The sequence below is a fragment of the Acanthaster planci genome, linkage group LG01 (assembly GCF_054643075.1).
Source record: "Acanthaster planci isolate LZ-2023a linkage group LG01, COTS_SCS, whole genome shotgun sequence".
Classification (NCBI taxonomy): Eukaryota; Metazoa; Echinodermata; class Asteroidea; order Valvatida; family Acanthasteridae; genus Acanthaster; species Acanthaster planci.
In genome coordinates this window covers 29453673-29465118 of record NC_141777.1, presented here as the reverse complement: position 1 = coordinate 29465118, position 11446 = coordinate 29453673, and the positions used below count along the sequence as shown (strand labels likewise).

Here is an 11446-nt window from a genome sequence, read left to right as displayed (position 1 = left end):
ACGGGCGTAGCAAAGGGTTAAAATTTTCCCATCAATCAGCACGGACATTCTATTCAACTACGCATAGGGCCACCTTCCAACGAGACGAAGGCTACCGTCTTAACATTCATTTATGAGTGGTACTCGACATGAGACAACCCACATCAGAATTTTTTATACACTTGTAACCCGTATGGAATGTGAGACAAGGTGTCATTTCAGTAACACAGGCTTCAGTATCGCTTCAAGTCTATCTTTTATATTTGGAAAATGAGGCCAAAGCTCTCACTTGGCCAGGAAAAATTGTTTGCGACTCATTGGGGCTCACCTGCACGGAAATCTTTAGTAAAAGGCGAAAGATTTATTCGAGATGCAAGCAAACCTGAGATAAATATTAGTTGGTCATAAGGGACAACAGTTTCATAGAAGACAACATGATATTCACGGTGGGCTGCAATTAATACCGCGTTAAGATTTTGTTCCAATATCTGCGCATGTGCACCTTCGTGAGTGAGTGGGACCATGGAGTTATGGAACATTATCAGCATATGGGCAAAACCTGCGCCGCCTGGAGCATGCCCTGGATCATACGTTATAGAGGAATACCTATTGTAAGCAGTAGCGTAATTACAAGGGGCATGTGACCCAACGCAGTCCTTGCGGTGACATCCCCGGATTCCCCCCCTCCGCCCCTTTTGAAATCTGGGAATAATCTTCGTTTGGTTTATGTGGCTACACAGCTGCAGCTTGTTTTTTTTGTGGTGTCCCTTTCGCCACTGATAGTAAGGTTCATGGGAAGCACAATAAAATAACCAACAGAAGCAAGCCCCCATGGGAAGAAATATAATGAAGGGCATTTGGTGTTATAACAGAAAAGATCGAAAGATCTTGACATGACAGGCTGGGGCTGGACATTGGCTGGCACATATCATGGAGGAAGGATCAGCAGGTATCCAAAACTTGAGCTCACTTGGAAAGTGTACTGGCCGCCGGGTAAAGTTATATTTTCCACTTCAGATTTTAACGTCGAGAAGTCCCTCAAGATGTATCCGTTGGCACCGGAGTCCCTCAAAGAAGTAACCGCTGGCTCCGGAGTCCCTCAAGGCTCAAGGAACGGTGTTGGGGCCGTTGCTCTTCCTGTGCCACAAAAACGACCTCCCACACAGCGTTACGTCCAAGTTCGTCTCTTTGCAGATGAGTGCCTCCTGTACTGACAAATCAACTCAAGCAATGACCACATCACCCTACAGCAAGACTAAGATAATCCGGGCTCACCAGTGGGGAATGAGCTTTTACGCCAATAAATGTAATATACATGTACTGAGTATTCGAAACAAATCAACACATTTCTATAGTCTACAGCAAGTGCAACATCCGCTACCTGGGTATATACATCTCAGAAGATCTCAAATGGATTCTACGTGTATCTAACATAACCAGTAGAGCCAATCATCACGCTAGGATTCGTAAGGAGGAATCTCAAAAACTGTCCTCAAAATTGCAAACGGTCAGCCTAGATGGCCTTGGTGAGATCAGCCTTGAATATCACCAACCGTCTTAAAGGGTGGCTGCAATAGGTTTTGTGATTACAAACTTCTAAAATGCACCTTTCTAGTGCCTCAGCTCACATTGTTTTCAACCGCTGTTTCATTATTTCAAGGGGTATTTTAACGCCTTTTGGGCTTTTATGCTAATGAATTTCCATATTCATGAGCAAAACTGTGATTTCATCTCAGGAAGAAGCCTCAATGTTACATTGGTTTGTACACAAAAGTCCTGCATTTTTGTAGCTTTTCCTGGACTCAGTTTTCCCTTCTTTGCTATTTGCTTCTTTGCTATTATTGTTCATGTGCATATCAACAAGAAAATGTCAATCCCTCTTTCAGAGATGTTTTCAGTAGGTAAATTCTGGGTTCACAATTTGAACAGAAACACCTATCCACTGAACTATGTCTAAGTCCCTAGATGATGTCACAGCAACAGCGCCCTCAGTCCCATGGATAATTTTAATTGTTTAAAAACATGCACTCTTCAGTGTATCTAACTACATAGTAGTGTAAAAGAGTTTTGAAACAACGAAGAAGAGTAAAAAGGTGCAGAAAAATTGTGTACAATGAAACTTCATTGCAGCTAAAGTGCATCCAACACTGAGTTGCCCGCCGCTTTATCACAAGTGACTATATTGCGGCATACAGGATCAGTCACCAAGATGCTGCAAATTCTAAAGATACAAACCCTTCAGACGTAAACAATTACGCCTGATGTTTGTATACAAGGGCACGGTTGAACACAGAGCACAATAATATCAACACAATAAATCAATCATTGACTTGAACCACCTCGACGAGAATTTTGGTCAAGCACATTCGGTTGGAAAGTTAAAAAATCTTGGTCACGAGCCTCGCTCTCCATAGTAACATCCAATATATACCCTCTGTCTCCGTTGCGTCAATGCCAGAATTGGTGTCTGCAACGTACAGATACAGATAGATTACAGACACAATTTCAGTCGTAGTATTCTGCCCCAAAATGAAACAATTTTTTTTCAACAAATTGCCGCCCCTATCTGTTTCTACGAAACAATCTTTTCTGTTTGTTTTAAAAGTTTTTAGAACAAAGCTTTGATGTACGGTGAAGCTGAATTTTGCTTTTCCTGTTCATAGCCACTTTGCACTTTTACCAAATTATAAGTTTTAGAACCCGATTTCTTCTCCTTAAGCAGTCTGAACACAAAACAATAATAAGCAATTTCTGTGGTTCCTTCGTACTGTGAACCCTTCAGCGGATGGTCTTAGTTTGTGATTACGATTCTTTTAATCATTTGCGCTCCATAGATGCGAAGCACACTAGTTGCTAGTAGTACATTGTATTACAATTTAACGTAAAGGGCATTGGCACCAGTCTACTGTGAGACAACAACGCATCAAAATTGGAAATGATTTCATCGTGTGTTTTTGAAGGAATTTCCCCTGGAGATCAGTGAGTTTAACGTACGCAGTTGTGTTGTTGAGTTTCCAACATGGAGGAATCGGCGCTTTCACAGACGACTTCGAGTGCGACTGCTAGTATTCTTCTTCACGAAGAGGAAGTGGTACGTACATGTGGGCATGTTTTTTGAATGACCATGATTGTTGGACCTTTTGTTACAGGCGTTTCACAATACTGGCTAGCCCCACTAGTGTGGCACGGACTCTCACTCCCGCTCCATCCTTAGCCACACCCGATCGGGGGAGAGAACCCGATCAGCCGTGACAGTCTCGAAGACTGTTCCGTGTCAAGACATGTGTAATACATGGACTGAGCGATAAAATACTACATGTACCAATAGGCTCCTCCAAAACTTTGGCAGCAGTTTAGATGTCTTGACATGGAAGAGCTGTAGAAACGATGAGGGATCAAGTGACGTAATGTTCAACGACCTTATTTTAAAGATGGCGACTGTGAGAGCGAGCCCGTTAGATTGAATGGATTTTGAATGAATTCTAAAGTTTCCAATTACAGTCAAACATGGCTGGTGTGAAGCAGAAATGGAGTGATGTGGAGATGGGGCAAAGTTACTTGGGGTGGAGTGACATTGGGCGACATGGAAACTGGGTGAAGTGACCGACACACCATATATGTATATTTAGCCATCACCAGCAAAAATTATTTAAAAGGTATTTAGCCAGCTAGTAGGCTAATAAAGGTTATTAAATTACCTCAAAATTCGAGTAAGGTCTGTGGTCTAGTGGATAGCACATACCCCCAGAAATATGGAGTCTGTCATCCATCACACTTTACAAATGGAAGCATGGCGGACAATGGACCCCACAGTTCTGGGGGTAGATAGCAAGCGCATCTTGATATCACATGACACCCTCCCAGCTGAGTTCAGTTCCCAGTGATCAGCCCTTTTGTTTGTCCCAAAAATTAAGAATTTTCTTCTCTTGTTTACTTTAAACTGACTTTAACAATTAATTACAGAGTTTTGCATTTTCTTTTTTGGAGAATTTTCATTTTTAACTGATAAGCCCGAAATTGTAAAATAGTCTTATTCCTACCTCGTAAATACAAAGGTACAATGACTGTGTTATCACAGAACCAGACTAAGGTTAGTCACAGTAAGAAATTGTAAGTCCCAAAAAGTTGAAAAACGTTTAGTATAAATTTGCCGGCACTGGGTAAATATACCTGCCTTAACTTCAAAATGTTATTGGTAGGCCTGGTCCGAGTAGTCTAATGTACTGTGTGTTGACGCAGTACTGTAGTCTACCCCCAAGAACATAGGACTTGGGGGTTCTTCGTCCTCTGTGCTCTGCAAATGATAAAAGTGCGACATGTGTAATAAATAATTTGGATCCTATCCATGGTTACATGATCTGATGTTAGCCAATATTTAGCAGGGTCCAAGCAAGTTTGCAGGAAGACTTCACAGATAATAACAGTTCAAGAAAAACAGTTGTTATGTCTACATGTAACAGGCTAGATGTGTTGGATGCACTTGACCAATCTACACGATTGCCCCATTGCCTTGCGCAGTGGGTTAATCTCCAACCTTACTTCCTTTTTAACCCTAAACATCCCAAAGCCTTGAAAATCCTCCAAGCAGATTTATACTGATCCAAGGTACCATTCACGCTGCCTCAACTAAATGAGAGGAATTGCCTGAGGATTTTGAAGGATTGAGGCAGTGGGCACCCCTCCACGAAACATTCGAGAAATATCAAAGGATTTTGGAAGATTGAGGCTGTACCCCATTTTGTCATGAGGGCAGTGGGAGGATTTTGAAGGATTGAGGGTGTATCCTCTGAAGAGCCTAGACGGTTGGGGTTAAAATAGCCTGTCACAACTGTGTATTTAAAGAAGAGGTAAGTTGCTGATTGCAGAATTAGGCCCTGTCCACAAATCATGTTGTAAGATCAACTGATCGATTTTACCCAACTATACATGTATGTTTGGCTCAGCATGCTTGGTCAGTACCCCCAGAATTCTGGGATTCATTATCCGGTGCCCTCCCAGACTACGAACCCAAGAGTCTGGGGGGAGGTTACTAGGTCAGCTGATCTGCATGATTGCCAGTCACTCTGCACGATTGGTCTACCGGTATCTTGTATGAAATTTTGTTAAATGTTTAAATACAGTATTATTAAACTCCAGTACGTTCATTTGCTGTGACAAGCAAGTATTGGCACTCCAGTTCTTTTATTTTTAGAACCATTTTTTGATGCCTAAAGGTACGGTTGGGTTGGGTGAATTACATGTAAATTGAGGGCTTCTTTTATGTTGCTGTTTTCCTGGAATTTTAGAACAGTAAATGGGTACCTGGATACCCATTTTTTAGGTTACTCAGTTCCTTTCCTACCTGCTACTCGACACTTCTATGTCTTCAAGGAACAGTACTCTTTTTCTAATAAAACAAGTGATGAGTATTGCAAATTACACAGACAGAAACGTACTGTCATGAAAAGGTAAATGAAACAAGTTGCACATTTTCCAAATTTACAACCATGCAGACACTCAGCAGCGTAGAACAAAAAACTGAACAGTACATGTACTCTTCTGTAAAACTTTGAATTTTAACCATTGAATCCACTGATAGTCTCAAGCCTCTTAAAGACCTTAGACTGCTGAAAAACAGAGAAATGTTGGTTTTGAAATCAATTATTGGTAAGATGATGCTGATTAAATGGAACCGAAATCTAACGTGTGTGGATGTTGTTTTTTTAGTAACTGGTTTCAGCTCATGGATCCAATGACATTTGTTTCAAATCGTTGTTTATATAGGCCAAGACGCCAGCCACAGCCCCGGATAATATCACCGTGGGCATTAGGAAGCCCAAGAGGGTTATCCACTTCAGCGATGGTGTCCTTGAGGAGTACACATCTGATGAAGAGGATGAAGACAAGAAGGCTGTCGCAGAACCAACAGTAGACCCGGTAAGTTATCCAAGATGGTACACAAAATGAAAAATACCTTTGGTATTGGCAACACACCAGACAACTTTCCTGGTGATGTTAACATAATTGGTCTCATTCTTTTAAAAAGCTGTTTTCACTCTAATGTTCTGCATCTAATACCAGGAAGCATAAACTGGTGTTTATTGGAGCTTTGAAGCTGGAGGAACTGTGCTGTTTTTCTTTTCAATTTACATGTTTATACAGTTTAACTTATGGTTACAAAGATCAACATTTGGCATTGTAAATTAGCTTGCATGTCCATAGTTTGATCTGGGAGAATTATGTCAGGAATGAAAATCTTGGATTTCCATCTCAGCTAAAGCCAGAAAATCTACCCTCCTACCACACCTACATGTAGGCTGCAGGGTCAGGCAACATTCCGTCAGGTTGCATATAGTAAAGATCCCCCAAAAGAAAATTCATTCTTGTGCTGTGTCATGTATGGGCCTGCATCACCTGCATGTGGAAATAAGAATCGAAATTGTACCTTTAGTTGATATCTTGAACCATTCTATTCTTGAACAGTGCCTGATTATGTCAGGCTTTTAGGGTCCTTGCTTAGACAGACATTTAGCAGATATTTTTGGGGTATTCAATTTTAACATTTCTCACTGAGACAAAATTGTTGTAATCACTTCCCTTGACATCTACAGAAAACATTGCCTTGGATTCCATACCTGTGGTATTACACAGTCGTAGCAGCCACTAAAACCATAGGAGGTAAGAGCTGAACTCTTCTAAAGGAATGTGGTGATGGTTAGAGCCAAAGTACAAGGGGATAGGGAGGGTACTCAACAGTGGCAGACGGACGAACTTCACTATGGAGGGGAAGTCAGTTCTATGGCATATTCACTTTCTTTCCTTTTTTATTTTTTTAAATTATTTTTCTGGGGAAGGGAGCATTGTCTGCTCCCTGTAACACCCATGCTTAGGAGATACATGTAACTGACTGGTTGTTTAGAAAGTTAATTTAAAAGGAGTTACAGCGGTTCAAATGCTGTAATGGTGATTTATCAAGTAAACTTGTTAATGGTATGTTCAGGAGACTGTTGGAAGTCCTAATGCATGTACACCAAAACATTGCTGCAAGTAAAAGTTATGTTATGAAGTTTATAGATGAGAAAATTCTTAATGTAACGTTACACTGATAATTGTGGAGTGCTAATTGACTAAAATTCCTTTACCTAAATAACTAAAGTTATTGTTTAGAAAATGCTACAAGTTACATTGATCAATGTAACCAAAATACACCCTTGGATTTTGTTCAGTTCAGGACCATTGTCATTTCTACCTTGTTGGATTTTGTTGCATTTAGCAAGATGACTCAGCAAAACATGGTTGGGTGTAGAAAATTATTGAGGTACATTTTGATGATGGCAGTCTGATTGAAAAATATCAAGTCTGTCAGGCTTCAGCTTGTTAAGCCATTGAACTAAGGCATCCTTGTTTTGGGTTGACTAATTCCAGCCTGTGACTTCCTGGGGGAGAAGTTGGCCTATTTCCTCGGTATCACCTCGCCCAAATACCAGTTTGCCATCAATGAATACAACAGATTAACTGAAGAGGTATGATCAGTTTTGTTCATGTGCAGCTTACTTTGCTAGATTGTTTGTTTCAATCATATGTCTGATTATTCCTTTGTCTTGTCTCTTTCTCAGTAGATTTGCCTGTCTGTTTGCTGTTCATGAATCTTTTGTAGAATGTTTCTACTGACTCTTGAAAACAAAAAGATGCATAGATGGGCTTGGAGTCTTCAATTTACAGTCTTGCTGGCTTGTCCACTTTGATTGCTGATATCTGTTGTTGAATTGCTATGGACAATTGTACTTCTTGTGGCTGAAATAAATGGGCAAGGGATGATCCTGTTTTTACTCACACTTTCTTGCAAACTCATTGGTCGATCATTTGATTTGAATCTCTTTCTTTAATCCGTGTGATGACCTTCAGGAGAGGAAGACATTGGACCTAGACCAGGAGGAGAAAGAACAGAGGAGAGAACGGATTGCCATGATGCAAGCCAACAGAGTGTACGCAGAGACCACCGTGCCTTACTCTGCGGCCAACCCAAGCCTAGGCACAGATCTGTAACTGGTTGGGGCAACAGCTGTATCTCAAGTCGTGGCTGCAGCTGGCAGTGACATGTCCGTCTATGGGAAGTGGATGTTAATGCTCGCTGCGGCTTCCAAAGGCACATGTGTTATCATTACATTAGCCATAGCCAAGACTACTTGATGCAGCTTATCACTGGCTATAGCCAGCTAGTGTCAACGTTGACCCATATAGAGCTCATTCAATATCTGCCTTATTCAACCTGCAAGCATGTAAGCATGTTACAGCTCAGCCCATGTCCAATTGACTTGGCTACGGCTTGAAATCACACACACAACTCTTTCTAGTGGTTGCAGCCACCATCATAGACTTGTGTGTACATTTAAGCCCCAGCCAAGTCATTGAGACATTGCCTTGTGCTTGGGCAAGGATACCAACCTATTGGCTTTATTCAGGAGATTTTGGATCATGGTCCCTATATCCCCTTTCTACATTGAACACTCTTTCTAAATCAGGAGGGAACCTGACTAATTTGCTGTTGTTACACAGGTATAGCCTCACTTTGAAACAATATTTTTTGTTTTTTCATTGAAACAAAAAAACAGTTACACATCTTTTTAAATGTCTTTCCATAAGTTAGAATGACCCATTGGAGCACAGAGATGGTAATCTATTATTTGCCCCCATTGCATCAAGGATAGCCTCACTTTCAATTCAAGATGGTTGACTCATGAATAAGGCCAATGGGCAAGCCTACTATCACAGTATGGGTCATGGTACCAGGCATGACCTGTGACATTCAATTCTAATGTCTTTCATCCCTGCAAATGCACAGTAGGGACTTACATAATGTTATTCCCACCATTCATATTTTGAGAGTATTTAGGATAGATTTGGGGGAGAGGCATCTTCCGACACATTTGCCTCAGATTTCACAGTGTGGTATCGCACAGGATACATATCTGAAAAGTGCTGGAAGGTCTCCATTCACTGTCACAGTGCAAAGAAATGTCTCCCACTGTTGCGAACCATGTTGAAGACAGCGTTGACAGAATGGGATGAATGATAGCATGCAGAACTTGATGCGTTTGTGTGCATGCCGGATGCATAATGGAATAAAGTTGACACCATTGGAAAATGTGTGGATAGGTGTATGGTCACTTGTAAAGATTGTAAACCTGAAAATGCTATTATTCAATAATGTATTACATCTCATATCATTTTGCTGTTTGAAAAATTTGGTTACTGTGACGTACAACGGCATTGCCCCTTGCAACCGATGCATACATATTTGTATAAACTGTAAAATGTCTTTAGCCTGTTAAGCCTGGTTTCCATATTGACGTAAGAAATGTAGAGAGCAACGCAAACAAGGTGCAAACTGCAACATGGACATATGGAAACATGCCAAACAGAGGTGTTGCCGAAAATGCAGACAATCGCAAACCAGCCTGCAAACGATTGGCAAAGTTGAGCCAGGTTCAGCTGTGGCAGCTGTCTGCATCAAGTAGCCGTGGTATCCCCATACAAACACACAAATGCTGGAATGACCAGCATGCAAGGATGTCTCTCTCACTTAGTTGCATGAATTTTGCCAATTTCCTCAATGCTTAAATATCACTCCCTTATGATCAACTTAATAGCTGACCATCAATGAAATACATGAAACTGGAGCAGAGGTTTGGCATCACAAGGCAATACAGTCAATCTAAAAGGGTATTTTCAGAGTTTCAGATGCCATTTTGTTTCGATTTTGGGGTGCGCCCTCTCTTCCATTCGTGTCTGCGTCCTCACCTCTTGCAGACCGTCTGCATCACAAACAACCATACGGAAACCAGGCTTTATTTATCCACCTCACAGACGTAAGCATAAAGTGTAAGAGCACTGTATCCACAACGTACACAATTGACACAGGTGTAAATAAACCTAACTGCTTTGCTATGTGCTGTTATTCTAATTTGTTGTGTTATTCTAATTTGTTGGCTGTACAGCAACCAAGTTCATATTCTTGTTTTTTTATTTTCCTGTCAAACATTTTTCAAACAGCTTAAGTTATTTCCCGAGAAGGGTCTTAAGTCAACTTGATACAGACAAAAGCTGTTGAAAGCCTTTTTTATTCAAAGTTTGATCATTACCTCTTAGATTTATTTTCTGTCGGAAAAATGGAACATGGGTTTCTTTTTATGCAGTGCCTGAGACCAAGCAGTGTAAACACTTTATTCAAAATCAAAAATTTACAACCCTAGCTGTAAGGACACTGACGTTTCTGAAAATACTTAAGTGCTGTGGAGCCATAAAGAGCCAAAAGTTAAAGAAAAAAATGATTTGTCCATTATCTCCTACAAACCAAAATCATTAAAAATTTGACACAGTGTGTAATTTGTATAAATGGATGTTCCTCAAAGATGTGGTTGTGTGGAATGATTTGTAAATATTATGATAATGCAACTTATGATCACATCAAATCATTTAGTAAATCACATTATGCAAGATTGATATTACAGTGAGCATGTTTATAAGTTAGCCTCATTTTGCCCTATTTTTGCATTGAAGTTTTAATTAACTCTGTATGGATATTTGTTCCATGAATTGGAAAAGGAAGTGCAATAGAGCGTTAAACTTGCACAGGCTTTTGTTAATGTTTTGTGCCTTATTGCTTTTTGTCAATTTATTATTTAGGTGGGAATGGAATGCTGTGTGTGCATGAAAGTTCATGCCAACTTAGTTTCTGGTTAAGTGTACCTTGTATATATTTGTTACCTCAGTTTCTGTTATGCCTTTTCTCCATTCAAACATCTTTCAATTTTGCATTGTATACGTGTACCCAGTAGATATGTGTTATTCAGCTGACAATGACTAATCCAGGAATTTGTAATGAAACATGTTGATTAAAGTAAATTGTGATTTAAATGATTGCTTCCTTTTTATTCTGTGTGCTTGTTCTTTTCCTGTCCTTTGTAATGTATGCTGTGTTAATGATTGTATGTGAAGTTTCGTTATTCAGTATTTGCATTGACTCTAGTGTTACACATTTATGAGTGCAAACACGAACAATGTATATTCAATCCTCGCTTATAGAACACACCTGTAAGTGTAAGGGTCAAGCTTTGCTTCTTTTGGGCCCCTCTGCATTTTTTGCACTCCTTTGTTCAAATACTTTTGAGATGCAATTTCATGTATCTATTTGTGAACATTGGAAAATAGATGAACTGAAATAAAAAGGAAGAGGAAATGAAAACGATGGTATTACTTTAATCAGTAAGTGGGGGCAAGGACGAACCCAGAACCCTTTTTTTTGGGGGGGGGGACGGACTTGCGGTGTGATGGGAGAGCAAAAAACAACTGGGAAATTTGTCGTGTAACCTTTTATGGTTTTTCTGAGGGGTGAGGCTACATTTTGGGGATTTCTTCAAGCTTTGGGAGTAAGGAAAAATGACCCCAAAACTTCGCCCTTCACATTAAAAAAAAAAACAAAACAAAA

At 40.2% G+C, this 11446-nt stretch overlaps 1 protein-coding gene and 1 non-coding gene across 2 annotated transcripts; one reads left to right on the top strand and one right to left on the bottom strand.

Annotated features, from left to right (window-relative positions):
• Positions 1–253: 253 nt before the first annotated feature.
• Positions 254–369, bottom strand: LOC147800650 (U5 spliceosomal RNA). Its single transcript, XR_015428196.1, has one exon. It is a non-coding gene; the product is annotated as a U5 spliceosomal RNA (small nuclear RNA).
• Positions 370–2863: 2494 nt separating this feature from the next.
• On the top strand, positions 2864–10875 carry LOC110983185 (protein FAM177A-like). Its single transcript, XM_022242231.2, has 5 exons — positions 2864–3070; positions 5743–5895; positions 6570–6636; positions 7384–7481; positions 7864–10875. Exons 1-5 carry the CDS (start codon positions 2999–3001, stop codon positions 8002–8004), a joined length of 531 nt encoding a protein of 176 aa, XP_022097923.1. The 5' UTR covers positions 2864–2998; the 3' UTR covers positions 8005–10875.
• Positions 10876–11446: the final 571 nt, after the last annotated feature.